We start from the raw sequence: 20,308 nt of genomic DNA on the forward strand, positions 1-20,308 counted from the left end.
AATCTGTTTCCTCAGCCAGCTTTGTTTCAAGACCTCAGACAAATTTTCTTACTTATCAGAGCTGTACTTTCATCAAGTCAGCTGCCACAGTTATAGCGCAGATTCCCCTGCGACTGGCAGGCAACTGAAGGGGCTTAACCACGTTTTCAGCGTTTCATGGCCTGTGCTTTCACACTCGTGTTCATCAGAATAGCCTCTAAGAAGCCTTGAGAAGACAGTTTCAGTAAGTATGGTCAGTCCCCTCTCACACAGAGATCCTGTTCCAAATGTTTGCCCTCAGAAAAAACATTATGTGGTAGTTACATTTTCCATCCACACAAGAACCTATAACACAACTGAATCATATTACCAAGAAATAGCTCTTGATCACCATGAATATGTTTTTATATGAGAAAATGAAGACCTTCAGCTGCCTAGAGGGGAAAAGGAATAGAGGTATTCTGGGCACCAGAGTACGGTTAACACTTAATAGTTGGAAACTGCTTGTACAGTATAACTGATTATCCAGAAAGCACGCTTTGGGAATTTTTAAGCTTAAAATCTATAAATAGGCCAAAAATATTTTTTAAAAGGGATGATGGTGGTGGTGATGAATGAACATGGGCAGAGCAGCAGTAACTGAATACTTAAATACTTGGCAACAAAGAAAATAGCGGCAAAGAACCGGAGACTTGCATTACACCAAAGATTATATTGGATACACTGCAGTTTGTTTTCCAATCAGAAAGCTGGAAGGATAACTCTGGGAGGGCGGCAGAGCACTAGCATGGGCCAGGTCATGAGCTCCAAGAGGGGAAAGATGACTGCATTGCACTTACTCATTGCTATAGCCACAGCTTCCAGGACCACGCCTGGCAAAAAGGGGATATTCTATATGTCTGGCTTGAGAAGAGGGTCTGAACTTTAAAATAAGACACATGGTATTTCTCCGCTATTCATACAACAGGAGACTTACTAAGGGCGGGATGAATTCTTCACATGTGTGAACTTGGGATTTAACTGAGTGGAAGTCTGCATATGAAAGCATAACCATACCGAAAAAGAATATGGGGGACTTCCCTGGTGGTGCAGTGGTTAAGAACCCGCCTGCTAATGCAGGGGACACAGGTCTGATCCTTGGTCTGGGAGGGTCCCACATGCTGCAGAGCAACTAAGCCCATGCGCCACAACTACTGAGCCTGTGCTCTAGAGGCCGCGAGCCACAACTAGAGCCCATGCTCTGCAACAAAAGAAGCCACCGCGATGGGAAGCCCATGCACCACAACGAAGAGTAGCCTCCACTCACTGCAACTAGAGAAAGCCTGTGTGCAGCAACAAAGACCCAACACAGCCAATAAATAAAATAATTAATTTAAAAATATAAAATAAAATAAAATAAAATAAAAAGAATATGGCAAAGGCTGGGGCGCCTGCTTCTCAGGTGGTACTCCCTGGGACGTGAGAAGGCTGACTGCCAGTGAAACTGTGAAGGCTATTCAAAATGCTCAGGGAGCACGTTGACTCAGTAAGTCACTGGCAACTGGCAATCCCCCACTAACAGAGACCAAAGCTTCTGTGTAAACAAAAGCAAAGGAAACCCAGTCAATGTAAAATATACCAACAAAAGGTACTCAATGGCATAAATGCAAAACAACACAATATGCTTCAAAATACCATGCTTGGAAACCCAAATACATGTCAGGAAAACAGCCCAAAGAAGTACATCTGATGAAGAACAGACATGAGCACTGACTGCCTGATAATTATGTGGTCTGGATTAGGTCATACTCAAAACACAGCGTTGTAGGCCTTCCACGCTGACTGGGTCTGGTTTAATGTTATAAGCTAAATGACTGGGAACCTCAGTTAGAAGAAAACACAAATCTTGGAATTAAGATGATTTGGTAGAGGTTTGCTCTTTTCTTAGAGTTCCTACTATCTATTTACCTTAGTCCTAAAGTTCTACCCTTTTTGATTTAAAAAAACTAACAGCCCTCATATCCCTCAAATGTCTTGTCTTTTAATATAGGCAAGAGCTGGGCTGGACAACTAAAGTTAGTCTACAGTTTAGCCACTGCTTGTCTGATAATCTGGCTTGAATTTCCTCTCTGAAAGAGTTACAGATCCATGTGGATTTCAGGAGCAGGCTAAGAAGGCCATGAGGGTGCATGTGATGCTCCTTCACAGAAGAGAGGTGACACTGCCGGGAAGAACACTTACTTAAAACAAAGGTTTCCTCAAGGGCATCTTCCTCGAGCCTCCTTCCTTTCCCTTCTTGCCCCCACTAACATGAACCTTGCCTTTACAAGCCCTCCTTCCTACCATCTATCATAATTCCAATTACTTGAGTAATTAGTAACATCGGTCTACCCCTATTTCTTTGAGGACAGGGACCACGTCTGTCCTTTCCACCAATGGAAATCAGCCTCCAGCACCTGGCACACGGCAGGCAATCTCCATTGCACGAGTAAATGAATGAATGGCTTCTTTGGAAGTCAAAAGTTAACCATGGGGGTAAACGATCAGTGGAAAACACTTCATCAACAAAACACACGCTCTAATCCCCTAAATCTGAAAATAGGAGCCTTTTAGGAGCTCAACTTTTTTCACAGAATATTAGATGGCAGGAGGAACTTAAAATAAATAGACTACTCACTGGTAAGGGCTTCTTTCTCATCTCAAACATGCGTGTGGCACCAAAGCTGAGCGAAGCAATGATGGGGCACCTCCCCAGCGAAGGTTCATCATCGCTGTGCCAGTCCACGCTGTCCTTCTCATTTCGATAAAGGTTGCAGAGCAAGGAGTTGAAGGTGTGGCCAGTGTTCTCTTCAATTTGATTCTTCAGCGTGAGCAGCACAGGATGCCACTGCAATCAACAGGCCAAGAAAAGGGACAGAGACAGTTCACATAAGCCACATGAAAAAACCAAAGTGCAAAATGAGTCACGTTATAAACAGGGGCATGGAATAAGCAAACCACCCGAAACATAAGGCCAGAAGAGTCATTTAATTCTCTCCTGTTATTTCTACTTTGAAGCAAGCTGACTTCTGCCATTTTATTAAGGTACTAAATTTGGTGTCGCACCATAATTCAAAAAGACACATGCACTCCAATGTTCATTGCAGCACTATTTACAACAGCCAGGACATGGAAGCAACCTAAATGTCCATCAACAGATGAATGGATAAAAAAGATGTGGTACATATATACAATGGACTATTACTCAGCTGTAAAAAACAATGAAACTGGGACATTCTTAGAGATATGGATGGACCTAGAGACTGTCATACAGAGTGAAGTGAGTCAGAAAAAGAAAAACAAATATCGTATATTAACACATATATGTGGACTATAGAAAAATGGTACACATCAACCAGTTTGCAAGGCGGAAATAGACGCACAGATGTAGAGAACAAACATATGGACACCAAGTGGGGAAAGCGGGGAGGGTTGGGGGGGAATGAACTGGGAGATTGGGATACCAAATTGTACACTCTAGATATATGTAGTTTATTGTATGTTAACTGTATCTCAATAAAAGTTCTTAAAAAAAAAAAAAGAGAGAGACAGCATAGGGTCTTGGTTAAGTGCATAGACCCTGGGCTCAGTCTGCCCAGCTCCAGCCTCTGCTTGGCCACTCACCAACCCCAGGACACCAAACAGCATTTTAATTCCCATTTAATAGCCATTTAGCCTCAGGGAGTTCATTTGTAAGATGGAGATAAAAACAGAAGCTGTTTCATCCAATAGAGCCCAGGATCTGACATGTTAAGTGCTCAATAAACTCTGGATATTATTTTTGTTAAAAAAAAAAAAAAAAAATTTGGTGTAGCAACGTCATGAAGACCAGGCCTATCCACGCATCTCATCCTTCCCACGTTACATATACAGCCCTCGCAAAAAAGCAACTGTCAATATACTCAGGACAGTCGCCTCAGTAAGTCACTGAGGTGGCACACGCAGCAGTAAGCCTGGCTTGTCACCACAAGAGTCAGCAGATGCAGACTGAGGTCTGAGGAGTGAAACAACTCTTCTGCTGGGCGGCCCTCTGTTCCATTCCTATGTTATCATGAATGGCAGAACTGCTCTCCCTAAAAAAGATATTTAATATTTCCAGAGTGGCAAACTTCCTAAACACAGAACCTGGAGGGGAAAAACATTCTACAGAATGGAATCATGACCTGGCTGGGAACTACAGAAGATTTAAACAGAGTCCACAGCCCTGCCTCCTTAGCACCGAGTTCACTTCCATAGTTTATGTGCAGAACTCACCATCCTGCCACGTACACTTCAGGAAGCTATGACCCCTAACCTCAGGTTGTACCTGGGAGCTACAATCAGCATAGCTCATACTGGTTCTTGTTAGAATTCTATGTCTTTTTTTTTGAGTCTTTGGCTTTAGTTTTTATCTTCTATTTTTTATTATATTTTTAACGTATGCTGCTTAGATTCAGTACCATAGATAAACTAACACATATATTTACATCCTAATGAAATTATCCCTGAGGGAGCCATAATATTCTTGGCAGTTCTTTAAAATGCACATGATTACAGAATTCTATGTCTTGACTCCAAGAAACCTCAAATGCTTTACAGAGATTCCTGTAGGACAGGGTTCTCATATACCACTATCAAAAATTATTGAGGAGGGAATTCCCCCTGGCTGTCCAGTGGTTAGAACTCCATGCTTTCACTGCTGAGGGCCCAGGTTCAATCCTTGGTTGGGGAACTAAGATCTTGCAAGCCACATGGCACAGCCAAAAAAAAAAATTATCAAAGACCCCAAAGAACTTTTGTGTATAGGGTTATAGCTACAATAGTTACCATATTAAAAATTAAAACTAAAAAATTTTTTTTTCATTTTTGGCTAACTCATTTAAAAAAATAACCCCATTACACATTAACATAAGTATTATTTTATGAAAATTAACTATTTTCCATTACAAAAAATTGTTGGGAAGAGGGGCACTGTTTTGCAAATCTCTTTAATGTCTGACTTAATAGAAGAGAGTTGATTCTAATACCTTCTTCTGCATTCAATCTATTACAATATGTTGTTTTTGTTGAAACGTATAAAGAAAACTGCCTTCACACAGATATGCAGTTAGAAAAAGGAAGAATCTTTTATAGCCTTTTCAAATAATCATAGATAGTCTTTGATATTACACCAAAAGTCAACTGTACTGATGTCTTAAAGATCAGATGCAATGTGGAATTTGACCATATCAACAAACTTTTCATACTGCTAGATCTAAATCCACCGGTCCAGGTTTCCCTAGTGGCACAGTGGTTAAGAATCTGACTGCCAATGTAATTTTTCACAGAACTAGAACAAGAAATTTTATGATTTGTATGGAAACGCAGAAGACCCTGAATAGCCAAAGCAATCTTGAGAAGGAAAGATGGAGTTGGTGGAATCAGGCTTCCTGACTTCAGGCTATACTACAAGGCCACAGTGATCAAGACAGTATGGTACTGGCACAAAAACAGAAATATAGATCAATGGAACAGGATAGAAAGCCCAGAGATAAACTATGGCCAACTAATCTATGACAAAGGAACCAAGGATATACAATGGAGAAAAGGCAGCCTCTTCAATAGCTGGTGCTGGGAAAATTGGTCAGCTACATGTAAAAGAATGAAACTAGAACACTCTTTAACACCATACACAAAAATAAACTCAAAATGGATTAAAGACCTAAATGTAAGGCCAGACACTATAAAACTCCTAGAGGAAAACCTAGGAAGAACACTCTTTGACGTAAATCACAGCAAGATCTTTTTTGATCCACCCCCTAGAGTAATGGAAATAAAAACAAAAATAAATAAGTGGGACCTTATGAAACTCCAAAGCTTCTGCACAGCAAAGGAAACTATAAGCAAGATGAAAAGACAACCCTCAGGATGGGAGAAAAGATTTGCAAACGAATCAAGAGACAAAGGATTAATCTCCACAATATATAAACAGTTCAACCAGCTCAGTATTAAAAAACAAACAACTCAATCCAAAAATGCGCAGAAGACCTAAATAGGTATTTCTCCAAAGAAGACCTACGGATGGCCAAGAGGCACATGAAAAGCTGCTCAACATCATTAATTCTTAGAGAAATGCAAGTCAAAACTACAATGAGGTATCACCTCACACCAGTTAGAATGGGCATCATCAGAAAACTGACAAACAGTAAATGCTAGAGAGGGTGTGGAGAAAAGGGAACGCTCTTCCACTGTTGGTGGGAATGTAAATTGTATACAGCCACTATGGAGAACAGTATGGAGGTTCCTTGAAAAACTAAAAATAGAACTACCATATGACCCAGCAATCCCACTGCTGGGCATATACCCAAAGAACACCATAATCCGAAAAGAAACATGTAGCATAATGTTCATTGCAGCACTATTTACAATAGCCAGGACACGGAAGCAACCTAAATGTTCATCAACAGATGAATGGATAAAAAAGATGTGGTACATACATACAATGGAATATTACTCAGCTGTAAAAAGCAATGAAACTGGGACATGCTTAGAGACATGGATGGACCTAGAGACTGTCATACAGAGTGAAGTGAGTCAGAAAGAGAAAAACAAATATCGTATATTAACACATATATGTGGACTATAGAAAAATGGTACAGATCAACCGGTTTGCAAGGCAGAAATAGAGACAAAGATTTAGAGAACAAACATATGGACACCAAGTGGGGAAAGCGGGGAGGGCTGAGGGGGGAATGACTTGGGAGATTGGGATACCAAATTGTACACTCTAAATATATGCAGTTTATTGTATGTTAATAAATAAATAAACAAAAAAGAAGAATCTGCCTGCCAATACAGGGGACATGGGTTCAAGCCTTGGTCCAGGAAGATCCCACATGCCGTGGAGCAACTAAGCTCGTGTGCCACAACTACTGAGCCTGTGCTCTAGAGCCCACAAGCTACAACTACTGGGCCTGCATGTCACAACTACTGAAGCCCGCATGCCTAGAGCCTAGGCTCCACAACAAGAGGAGCCTACACACTGCAAAGAAGAGTAGCTCCCACTCACCACAACTAGAGAAAGCCAGTCTGCAGCAACAGACCTAACACAGCCAAAAAATAAATGAATTTATAAAAAATAAATGAATAAATAAATAAATAAATGCACTGGTTCAGTGTGCACTTTGAGCAGATCTTTTAATCGTCCATGATTCTGTAACATCAAGCACTGGTCACTTGGAAAATATTGGTTCACTGAGTTATGCAGACCCTTTCACTACTGACATATTTCGTTATATAATATCAAAAAATCACCTCCATTCCTATTACCACTGATCTCTTCAGAAAAAGCTAAGTAATGGGAAGAGGTCAGGCTTAAGGTGGTAGATAAGAGTTTTTCCAGAATTCCTAATATTTCTTTGAAACCTCAACTTTTTATCATTAGTAACAAATCCTGTCCATTGTTTTCCTGGAAGTGACACTTCATTCATTTATGAGAAAATGTCTGCTGAATACTCGTCTGAGTAACTAGTTTGTGTGCCAGTTGTTCTTCCAAGTAAAATGCTCCATGATAAAAGCAGCTAGTTCAGCTTACAGCTTAAACAATCACACAAGTGTTTTTCCGAGACACTCATCATAGTAGGTTTATAACAGGAGTGCGTTATGCATACTTTGAATTTCATAGAACAGTTTAAAAAAGATCAAGACAATAAAAGTGATAATGCTTACTGCTTCACCAAGGGACATCCTTAAACAAAACCAGCATTTTTTTTTTTTTTTACTGGAAGTGCACATAGTAAAGGAAACAGTGATGACTAGCACAGTTTGGTTGTAACGCCTTGATTCATGCTAAGGCACCAGCAGTTCTACTCACCGTTCCTTTTGTATCACCAGTGCAAATTCAACACAGTGAAAAATGTCACGTAATCTTAGTATTACCATAAAAACAGTTTTGTCTTTGTGGATTCCCAAAAAGAATTTCGTGGACTTCCTCCAGGGATCCACAAATTCTACTTTAAGAACTGCCACTTTAAAGAACCCCTTGAAAGTTCATGTTCTGTGTTTGCAAGTGAAGAAATGGACTAGGTATATCCATTATTTGGTATATCCCATGACTACTGTCAGATAAAACTTCCAGGGAGCATATGTGGAAATCACTCAGCTTCACTGTCACGTGGAAATCATGGTAAAAGCTGGCATTCCTTGTTATGGATATTAGCATTACATTCTAAGGAGAGGATTTTATTTATTTTACTGAGTTAACACTGCTTTATAACATTATATAATTTAACATGTACAACACTATATTTCGACTTCTATACGCTGTACAGTGTGCTCACTACCACAGGTTCCATCCATCACCACACCGTTGATCTCCTCCATCCATTTTGTCCTCCATTCTGTCCCTTTCCCTCTGGTAACCACTACTCTGTTCTTTGCATCTACATGTTTGGGTTGTTCATTTATTTTACTAGTTTTTTATATTCCACATATGAATGAAATCATATGGTGTTTGTCCTTCTCCACCTGACGTACTTAACATAATACCCTCAAGGTCCATCCATGGCCTCACAAATGGTAAGACATCACCTTTTTCACATGGCTGAGTGGTGTCCCACTATATACACACACACACACGCACCACATGTTTATCCATTCCTCTGCTGATGGGCACCTCAGCTGTTTTCAGATCTTGGCTGTTGCGAATAATGCTGTGATGAACACGGAGGTGCACGTATCTTTTCAAATCAGTGTTTTCATATTCTTTGGATAAATAACCAGAAGTGGGATAGCTGGATCATATGGTAGCTCTATTTTTACCTTGTGAGGAATCTCCATACTGTTTTTCACAGTGGCTGCACCAATTTAAATTCCCACCAGCAATGTAGGGGGGGCTCCCTTTTCTCCACATCCTCACCAGCACTTGTTCTTTCTTGCCTTTTTGATAGCAGGTGTGAGGTGATATCTCACTGTGGTTTTGATTTGCACTTCCCTAATAATTAGTGATGCTGAGCATCTTTTCATGTTGTCCAATTGTATGTCCCCTTTAGAAAAATGTCTATTCAGCTCCAAGAGGATTTTAAAAAATAAACAGCAATAATAAACAAAACTTAGATCAATAAAACAAATGTTACTAAACTAACATAGGCTAGTTCAAGAGAATAAATTTGAAAATGAAATTCCATAATAATGTTAGCAAGCTATATTTCCTATTTATTTTATGGCTTTAAGCTTTTCTTCATGGGGAAAAAGATCAGATGCTAGAATTATACACTTAACAAGAAACACAAGAATGTAAAGGAGGATAAGAGCTTTTCGGCAATGTGACTGAGAAAGTAATTAGCACTTCCCTTGACTTGCTTAGGGACTGAGCACTGTGATAACACCAAGTTTGCATTATGTTTCTAAGTGGATATATACATTTTCTTGGTTATTTTTGGTGGTGAAGTAAGGAGAAAAGGAGAAAAAAAAGGGAATAATGAACTAGAGGATTAATTTAGACTCTCCAACCAATACTCTATATACAGAGCCCTCAGAACTGAACGTCTAAATTAAAATTCAGCGTCATCTCACTGTTCGGTGAAGACATTCTATCCTTAAAAGACACTTGAGGAAAAGAGTATGAGAAAATATGAACCATAAAAGTAAAAGGACCTATTCAGTGGACTTCAAACAGTGTTTTGTACAGACCTAGGCACCACAGAGGTGCCTCTGGGATCACAGCAGGAGAAAGGAGAGGTCAAGCTGGTGGGACTGCCAGTCAGTCAAGGTACTCTTTTATTTTCATACACTGGGTTCACAGAAGATTTAGTATGAAAAAAGACGAAAGGAAATTTCACTACCTGTGACTGAATCTCCTCCCGTGCTATGGGATACTAAGATTTAGGTAATAATAACTGTAAAATTAAACTGGTTCCCCCAACACATATATACACCTTAGGGAATCCCCCCTTAAAAAATATGAGACAGGGGCATCTCTTTTGATTTTGTTCCAGATGGTATACAAACTAAATCTATTAGCAACAAATACGAAGTTACGAGCCAGCCAAAATCAAATTAAAAAATTCTAATTTGAAAACCTTTATATCCAACAAAAGAGGCTTGAATAAATTATGCTACACATAAACTATGGAATACTATGTACCTATTAAATATAATGTTGTGAGATAATATTTAATGATATTAAAATATGTTAATGATATAGTAAAATAAAATGTAGTATATAAATAATTGATTTCATTTTTATAGAAAGATTCTCTACATATATGTGCCTAAAAAAAAAAACAAGGAAGACTGGAACCAAAACATCAGGTGGAAGTATTATCCAAAATTTTAATATTCTTCATACTTGTCTGTAGTTTCTAAATTTCCATAATAAACACATATTACTTACATTATAAGAAAAGGATGGTCATTTAAAAAATTCTTTTAAAGAGTTGTCAAAACGTCCCCAAGCATAAGTGCTCACTCTACTCAGGAGATCTTCATGCCTTATGTTTATTCTAAAGGAGTGGTTCTCAACCAAGGTCAGTTTTGACCCCCAGCAGATGTTTGGCGATGTCTAGAGCCATTTTTGGTTGTCACGACTGGGTAAGGGGTACTTCTGGCATCTAGTGGGCAGAAGTCACAGATATCGCTAAACATCCTATACCGCACAGGACAACCCTGACAACAAAGAATCACCCAGCTTGAAATGTCAGTAATATCACGGTTGAGAAATCCTGTTCTAAAAGATTAACTAGAATGAATAAGAACTTCTTCCCCACAGGCTTGTTTAATCCTCAACTTCTCTGCTATGACTGTTGACAAGAAGATAAACTAATTCTGACAGAAACATGGCCAGCAGTCTATGCTGCACTGGCCTAATTCAATTCTCTTCATGCTTCCAAGTCAACCTCAGACACAGAGGGTCTCAACGCTTCCCTGGGTCACACTCTAAATGCAGCCGTAGACATCAGAGCATACAGCTATCTCTTTATGTGAAAAAGCCATGTTCCATTCAGTCAATACTTTATCCCTAAATGCTTTAGGAAAATGGTAGTTTATGATAACAAATTACTAGGAGCTCTAAATGTGTCACATTTCTCTTTATTCCAAAGTCTTAAGCAAAACTCCATTTTCTTCAGTCTCTTTCAATAGAAACATAATATTATTTGCCAAAGGCAAGATTCCAGGGACTAAACAGAGAGCTATTTCTTGGATCTTAATTCCATCATCTGGACAAGCTTAATTTATATTACGAGAATCTCTTTGTCTGTCATGGGAATTTTTAAAAACAAAAGAAGCAGTAGAGACAGGCCAAAGCGATGGTAAGTTAGACATATGAGAACTGCAGCCACAGAGTGAACGCAAAGTCAACAAGAAAAGCAAAGGAGTTTTTCACAAATGGCAAAAGAGCCTGAGAGGCGGGAAGCAATGTCCTAACCTCACTGGTCAGCCATAAGGATTTGGCCCCACAGCAAATATGTACTAGGAGGTACGCAAAGGGCTATGGCCAGAAAAGCTTGGGGAAGGGGGGGATTAGGAAAAGAAATGATTCATTTCTCTGAAATCCTTGAGTCTGGGTCTAGTTTACTCTAGTTCCAGTCTATTCCTCATCCTCTGACATCATCTATGGAGCAGAAGCACGTCGAGGGCGACAGCACGACGACTCAGTGTGTGAACCCAGAGGCCTTTCTGAACTAGGAACCACCACGCGGCTCTGCAGGGCAGCTTATGCTATTTCACAGAACTCTACACTTATAGCAGATAGTCTATAAAACCACACCAACAACAACATTCCAACATACGTGAGGATTTGGTTCCATAGTGATTCTTGAATAAGTGTAAGGAAGTTCTCCATACCATGCTGTAAGTCTTGGCTGCTGGTAAGTTACATCTAAGAAAGAAAATACAGGGCCTTTGAAATGGTTTAATGCCATTTAAGGTGTACCTACTGAGTGTCAACACCATGCTTTGCAACATTTAAGAAGCTATGAGAAATACTAAGGAAGAGTAAGGATGGGCTCTGACCCAAGGTTCCACCTTCATGGAGGGCGTGGGATTTCAGGAGTAGAGTGGTGACAGCTAAAAGGAGGACGACAAGAGAAGTCATATTGGCAGGAACAGTGTGGGTGAAGCTCTGAGGTGAGAATGAATGGGACTTGTGTCAGTGATGACATAAACAAGAGTGAAGGAGTCACACTGCAGAGTAGAAGGGTTCAGATTAGGGAGGGTCTAATGCAGGATATGGAGTCTGAACCCTTGTAGGTAGGAACTTGTGGCACCAGCGTCCATACAAGAAACAAGACAATCTGTTCACCCACGTGCCACCACGGTAGAAGCCCTTTTGATTCCAAATGAAGAAAAAAATGTTCTGACCAACAATAGCATGTAACCAATTTTAGTCAGAAGTTTTTGATGTCCAATTTATTTAGAGAGAGTTATCCATGGATCTGCTATTTTCCTACAATTGATTTCAACCACTATAACAATAAGAACATATTATTATTATATAATAATAAAACCAGCTAACATTCACTGAAGGCTTACTATGTACCAGGCATTCTGTTAAGTACTTATCATGCACCATCTTATTTAATTATCACAACAACCTTATAAGATAGGTATTATTATTAGCTCTATGTTACAGAGCAGAAAATCAAGAATCAGAAAATTACTTAACTGTAATGTGTTTAAAATTAACACAATTACTTTGAAAGACAGAGCAAGCAATCGAAGCCACATCTGTCACCAAAATCCCTGCTGTAGAAACTGCTGGGAATTAGAAGGCTGCCCTGAAAGAGCTGACTCTCATTCTGATGCCTGAGTTACAAAAATGATGCCAGTATACTTTGCCTCTTTCTCCACCGAAAATTTAAATTCACTCCATGTACCAGAAAGGAAATTCTATGCTAGAACACAGACGCCCCCCAGTGAGCACCTCTGGTATAGCAGGTACTGCGGCTTGTGGATGCCCACAGAGGGGACCGCTCTGAGTCCGCTAATCTTGATAAGCTCAGGAGAATACTACAGCTGCTGAAGCTAAAGGAGACTGGACTCCTCTAGTGAAACTAAAATGAGAATAAAAAGCTGATAAAAAGGATCAAGAAAGAATATATGCCAAATAGAATGAGCAAAAAAAAAGCTCTGGAAGTTTCCATGAAGAAAGAGGAAAGTCGGCACCATTTACAGTAATAAAAACAGTGAACAAACACAAAGAGAGATAAGCTCGTCAACCACAGTTCGGCCAAGCCAAACTTCCCTTGGTTTCTTGAACTCCCACCTTCTGCCACGCTCTGAAAACCACTTGCTGTTTCTTCTGCCAGGAACACTCTTCCCTGTCCCCTTTGACCGGCTAATTCCTACTCATCCTTAGGGTTCCAGTTAGGTTTTGAATCTCTGTTTAAGTCTGGCTGTGGTGCAAAGAAGCAATGGTATTGGAAAACATTCTCGTAAGAAGACCAAACATCAACCACTGTGATCTCAGAGATCTACTTACCCTCCCTGATGCCGGTCCTCTGCTTCCAGGGAACATCCTGACAAAGCCGTTCAAATATCAAGTCAGCTTCTTTTAAGTCAACAAAGCCAAGATACAAACACACCCTTGATGCAGAGAGAACAGTTATTAACTAAAGAACACAGAAAAAGACTCATTAGACTCTAACCACTAGCCGAGCAAATTAATCTGGATGATGCTTCCTTTCATGGGTGGATGAAATCATCTTCCCACACCTCCAGAGCCTACCACCACCCAGATCACGATGCTCCGGATGGAAAACACACCTCTTTCAAGTCAAGACAAGTAAAAGAGGCAATGAAGGATAAAGAGGCACATGACAGCTTTCACAGATGTGGTTCAAATATTATCCCAGCACTGCTTAGCTGTGAAACCTTGGACAAGTTACTTAACCTCTCTGAACCTTGGTTTTTCTCATCTGTAACACAAAGACAATCTCCACCTCACGGCATCACTATGAAAAGTAGAATAACTAATGAAATGCTTGGCCCTGTGTTACTTTCACAATTGGCAGCCTTCTGAGACTATGCCAATTGTAGGGAAAGCAATCATTTATAACTATCAAAATAACTATATTCAAGTAAGGGTTCTTTCTCTCATTGGATATACACTTATTTCAACAATACCAAGTCAGCTCAAAATTGTTTTGGATATCTTTTTTCTTTAATCCTTTAAACAGCTTTATCGAGGTATAATTTACTTACTATAAAATTTGACTTAGCATAATGTCTTCAAGGTTTATCCACGTTGTAGCACATTATCAGAACATTTCTGTTTACGGTGGAATAAAATATTCTGTTCTATAGACAGACCACCTTTTGTTCATCCATTCACCAACTGATGGACATCTGAGTTGTTTCTACTTTTGCCTATTATGAATGTTGCTATGAACATTCACATACAAATCTTCGTGTGGATGTATGCTTTCATTTCTCTTGGGTAAGATACCTAGGATTGAAACTGCTGGGTCATATGGTAAATCTTTGCTTAACTTTTTAAGAAACCACCAAACGTTTTTCTAAAAGGGTTGTACTATTTTACATTCCCACCAACAATACAGGAAGCCTCTAATTTTCCACATCCTCATTTATAATAACACTTATTATTGTCTTTTTGATTATGGAAATTCTAGTGAATATAAAGTGGTACTTCACTGTGATTTTAATTTCTATGTCCCTAATATACTATTTCATTTTAACAATGCCTTTGGAGTTTCGCACACCTTTCTCAAGAAATGTTCTGAAAGCCCATGGAACATTCTCTTCAACAGCCTGTTGGTAGTAAACTTTCACTCATTGAAGGTACATTTCATTTTTTTTTAACAGTTTAACAATTTATTAATTAATTTTAACCAGTTGTCCAATTTAAAATGTTTGGATCTGAATTATTAGTTTTTTCCAGTTTTACTGAGATATAATTGACATACAGCACTGTGTAAGTTTGCAGTGTACAGCACAATGATTTGGCTTACACATATTGTGAGATGATTTTCTGAAAGAGCCAAAGCTCACCTGAAGCCATACCAGGTTAACAATGAGATGTGACCAAAATAATGCAACTGGTTTTCCTGTGCAACTATTAAACTTGCTTTAAAAGGGAAGTTCTGGAAAAGTTCTGAAAAGGGTTATGACAATGGCAGTGCACTGGACTAATTATAGAGGCTTTCAAGTCCAACAGCAACTCTTTCCAAGCAATTCATTTAGATACATAAGTTCTGATTTCTTTAAATGTCTCATTATTTTACAGTTGCATGCATTAAGGTGATGCTTTCAAAATGTTTCAAAACAATGACTAATACCTAATATATCCTAAATCATACATGCTCTAATTTTACTGAAATCTACATTTATATAGCAATATAACATAACTTAATAGATATTATATATAATGTATGATTAACATAATATACATAACAATGTCAATACATATAATGTAATTTAACAATAATAATATAATGTATCACTCACAGCACAGAAGTTGAGGCCAGACCCAACTCTAACATTAAATTACTATGTAGCACTAGGAAGAAGTACTCAATCTCCCTGGACCTCATTGCCTCATCTGAAAAACTGGAGAAGTAATAGTTACTATACCTGACAGAGAGGCTATAAAAATGTTTTGAAGCTAGTATAAAAGGAGATATTACCACAAATTACCCAGGAATTTAAGGGGCAGAAGTTACCTACTTTAACGAACGGAGTAGAATATTTTAAGAGACTATAACTCGGTGACAATTATAGTCCCCTTCTAGTGAGCATTCACTTACCTAGATATGCCTGTGGGTGAGAGGCTGATTTCATACACACCCTCTTTACTAAAGAAACAAAGCAAACAAAGACTTGTTAGTATCAAGTAAAACAATATACTGCACATAGCGGAAGGAAGGGTTGACCTTCAGAGTTCACAAAGTCCTAGCCCAGCAAAACCATTTCAAGAGGAGGGCGCACTATGAGGAAAGTACAGCCCCACGCGCCTCTGCCACCGAGGTAAGAGGCAAGATGGTGGTAATCATGAATGGCACTGGGAACAGAATCCTGACAAAAGCAGGCCACAGAGGCAAAGACCGGGACAAAATAAATTCCAGTTTTATCCCTTTATATTTCACCCATACTTCAGGCTGATGTGGTGCAAGAATCTATCACACAAACGGGTGCCAAATAGAGCATCCCCTCGGAGAGCCTGGAATAGAGATACACTGAACAGAAGCAAGTACAAGGTCCCCACGACCTAGCGCCACCTCCTGACAGTTTCCACAGACGCATCGGCCTCCAGGGTAATTACTGCTTGGACTCTCCGGCACACACCACCACGCGTCTAACGCCATGCTTTCCTACAAGCGGGCATGCCTCCCCGCCATCCAGCACCCCCAATCCAACCCATCCCCCAGCGTTGGTCCCGTGGAAAATTCTAATTCCTCCTTCAAAATCTCAGCTCAGCATCACCTTCTCTAAACCTTTCTTGACCTGTAATCCAGTCAAATAATGTTAACAATCTCATCCTCTGTTACCACTTACCTCTGTTACACCTTACCTACAAGTCTACTGTTCCAAGATATTCAGGATTACAGTTTATCTGACTACACGTCTATTTCATTTACTAGACCCCGGGCTCCTGAAGAGCTGGATTGGGTTATTTTTCTGTTTCCTAGTGCCTAGAACATAACAGATGAGCAGCAAAAAGCTTCCTGAAGTGGATCAAATGTGCAAAAGTATAAAACTGATACGGATGGGCAGGGTGGTGAGGTCTATAACCCACCATGGTGAGAAAACGGACCCAGACTGGACAGGTGCCTCTGTCAAGGTAACTGTGTCAGATCCTTCTCACGAGATAAGTTACAGAGAATAACATAAAGGGACACGATTTACACACCCTTCTCCATGTGAGTTAGCAGTTCCTGATCTCTGAGCTGGGCTCTGAGGTGGATGTGTGAGCCACTCTGAGCCAAAATGTAGGCAGAGTTATTGTCATAAACATGTAGCACACTTCAGACGAGATCGGGCGCGTTCAGGGTGGTATGGCCGTAGTAGCACACTTCAAAATGAGTTGCCTATAAGTTTCCTAGAGTGTGAATGTATAATATTTCAGTGTGATATATTTTGGGCCACGCTTAGAAACTGGCTCACTTCAAATGTGAGGGACATTTCTGGCTATTAAAAAAAAAATCTAGCATAGCCAACTTTAGATAAACAGAATTAACAAACCCTACAGTCAAGTAGGAATGAGTACTGTCATTTTCTTTCCCCTGACTTGGAAATTCACAACTGTCCATTATTTCAACCTGAATGTCCCATCTGTATCTTGTAACAGGTTTCACAGTTTTGTTTCTTCTCTTTACCACCAATGGAGGCAGTATCACATCTGCATTTACAAAACAATCAAAGACTGTTAGAGCTGCCAGACTGGGTCTTAAGTGATTATATAGTCCAAACCCTTAATATCACAGATAAGGAAACAAAAGTCCAGAGAGACAGCAATAACTTACCTAAGGACTAGTTACACAGCTAACTAGTGGCAAGGCCATAACTACATGGCTTCCTTGTAAGTATGATGACATTTGTGTTAGTTTCAAACTAACTAGTTTCTAAGATATACAAGTCAACCTGCAAACAGCCAAACAGCTTAGCACTTGCTTATGAACAACAGCATACACATAATGCTAACTTGCTGAAATAAAAGGATGCTGCCTACTGATAATTTACCTGCATCAGATGGAAACTGAGAAGGAGGAAAAGACGAATCAAAGCATCTTTCATCATTTTGGAAAAGAATATTTTAGACACAGATCAATATAAGAGAAATGTTTACTATCATTTAATTGCTCTGCAACAATTATGTGGTTTTAATAAAAGAACTGTAAGAGCATCTAGATTTCTAACAGTTTTCATAAGCACTGCTAATAAAATGATACTTAAAGGTTTTTTCAAAGAGTCAGGTTTCAATGACTCAAGAAAAAACCCTCTCTGTCTTTACCTAGGAGACATTTCAGCTACTATCTGCAGATATATTAGTGAAACAGGGTCAGGAAATCTATACCAGAGTCAGAGTTTAATGTACAGATATCTAGCTGCATTTTCCACACCATCAGCAAATTCAGAAGGGCTTCTCAAAAGACCAAGTTTAAAGACATCTGAGACAGGAACATCCCAGCCTAAAATTTAGACATGGATTGGCCATTATCTTTTCCAGATGGAAAAACCAGGGTGAGGGAAAGATCCTGGGCTCTCTATTTCACTATGCGCAACAGTTACAGGAGGTCAGCTATTTACTTACTCGATCACACGTGGCTCTGGGGCTCTGCGTACCACCTGCAAGGAAACAGCCAGATCTTCTTTATGAATGATTCCTAATCCTCAGGGAGGCTTACCTGCAGGATTACTGTATCCTCTCATTTCTAGGCAAAGTAAATCAGGTTTAAAACTATCTTTTTTTTATTCTAAGCTCTTACTCTCCCACCAGAAACTCTTGTTTCTATTCTTCTTAGAACTACTTCACAGTTACTAGTGGTCAGTAAAAGATGACAAAATTAAAATACACTTTCCTAGCAGTCAGCAGCTCTGGAAAAACCTTCCTTCCAAGGGATTTTTAAAAATAGAAGATATACTAGGAAATAAGGGATTTTAATCATTATTTATGCAATCATTACTACAGCAAGATGCTTGATTTTTAGCTCTTTTTTTCCCATGTTATTAAAAACAGCGTATCTTCATCCTTTCTTACATTTTTCCCCATGGGGAGAAAGCTAATAAGATCAGGCATTGTAGCAGCTGAAATTTCAATCCAATTCCAGAGGTATTTGCTACACTAGCATTTTTTAGGACTGTTAGAACTTAGATACCTAATGCAAGCTCTAGTCATTGTATAATCTCTAACCTCTAGTCATGGTACATCTCCTTGCCAAAAATATGGGAATTATACGTGCCTATAAATTGGGGTAAGACTACAAAGAATCCTCAGACATACTATGAAACTGATACTCAACATTTCACCATTACTATAGTCCTTTCAACTCTCTTTTTATTAGTGAGTTTATTCAGTCACTATTTGAGTGTCCACTATGTGACTGTTGCTTTTATAAATGAACCTTTGTTACTGCTGAAGAAGAAACAAGAATTTACCTCCTGGGGTTCTCTGAACACAAACTGTCTGTCAGACAGACGATGCTCCTTATTCACCCAGGTCTGACCAGGTCTCTGTTGGAGGTGGCTCTCAGCAGTGGGAGCTGAAGCAAGAGATAGGAGAGACTCAAACCTCACATCAATCGAAATGGGAGTCCACTATAAACCAAAGGGGTATACGTAAAAGAAGATGATACTTGTGTGTGTGCAAGCAGGTGCACACGCGCGCACACACACACACACACACACAAGATCCCCACAGGTTCTTGCCTGGCTGAGCAATGGCCTGGCTCTTTGCAGGGCCAGCCCAGGCTCCCTGCACTCGGGCTCGCCGTCTTTTGTCCTCCATGTTGACCAAGAAGGCTTCTGCTCTTAGCTTTCAGATTTCATTCCTGATTCAAACGACACAATGGTATCTGTTTCAAGGGAGAAAAAAAAGATGCTTTCAGTTGGGGTTGTGAGAGCTTGGACTACCAAGGGGTAATTATAATCCTTTCAAGCAGACCAGATGGCTCAATAGCAATCAGATCTTCTACATAGTATCAGCTTCTGACATCACAACACCTAAACCAAGAAGCCTACTAAGTTACTTGGGGATGCTGCTTTTAATGTTCATCTTTTGCAATGTTTATCTTTTAATGTTTATCTTATCACAGTACTTTCACTTCATTCACAAGAAAGCAGATGTTAAGAAATTCTAAAACCAGGATCTATCATAAACTATATTACCCTTTTTAGCCCCCCAAGAGCAGAACACAAAGAAACTGTAATACTCCACCTACACGAACATTCAGAAATAGGCTAAGACTCAGTTTCCCAGAGTATTTTCATATTCCATTATCACAAGCTGCATCAAACTTCCATGGAAGCTTGTTAAAAACACCTATGGCCTGTCTCAGAAGATGTGATGTAGGATGGATACAGGTGTTTGTCTCTGTAACAAGCACTGTAGATGATGATAGTCAGGTATGTAAGGCCCACCAGGTTAAGTGGCTCACCCAATGTCACTCAGGAAATCAACATAGGTAGGTTAACATTCAAATTTCATTACGTTCCAGTCTTCAGCTAAGTAAAAAAATCCACCTTATACTGAATGGCCAGTAATGCTAATTTGACTTTTTTGCCGATAAAAATCTAGCCCACAGTAAATACAGGAGCATGCACAGGTACAAAACAAAAAACAAAAACAGGAAGGTTGGGGGGGCGGGGGTGGGGAGAGTTCTGAACCCATAATCTGTTT

The 20,308-nt window shown here is 39.5% G+C and overlaps 1 protein-coding gene across 6 annotated transcripts in view; it reads right to left on the bottom strand.

Moving 5' to 3' along the window:
- ALKBH3 (alkB homolog 3, alpha-ketoglutarate dependent dioxygenase) overlaps positions 1-20,308 on the bottom strand; it is a 35,835-nt gene that overhangs the window by 14,524 nt on the left and 1,003 nt on the right. For all 6 annotated transcript variants that reach the window (XR_009055539.1, XM_057749747.1, XM_057749750.1 and 3 more), the window contains exons 2-8: positions 19,339-19,484; positions 19,069-19,172; positions 18,224-18,258; positions 15,720-15,767; positions 13,436-13,539; positions 11,745-11,833; positions 2,636-2,845 (exon numbers count right to left, since the gene is read on the bottom strand). Coding sequence is in view for 5 of the 6 variants with exons in the window: in XM_057749747.1 (XP_057605730.1) it covers positions 2,636-2,845; positions 11,745-11,833; positions 13,436-13,539; positions 15,720-15,767; positions 18,224-18,258; positions 19,069-19,172; positions 19,339-19,417 (669 nt within the window). In the remaining variant the exon portion in view is untranslated. The remainder of the gene's footprint in view (positions 1-2,635; positions 2,846-11,744; positions 11,834-13,435; positions 13,540-15,719; positions 15,768-18,223; positions 18,259-19,068; positions 19,173-19,338; positions 19,485-20,308) is intronic.

Source organism: Hippopotamus amphibius, chromosome 9, assembly GCF_030028045.1.
Source record: "Hippopotamus amphibius kiboko isolate mHipAmp2 chromosome 9, mHipAmp2.hap2, whole genome shotgun sequence".
Classification (NCBI taxonomy): domain Eukaryota; kingdom Metazoa; phylum Chordata; class Mammalia; order Artiodactyla; family Hippopotamidae; genus Hippopotamus; species Hippopotamus amphibius.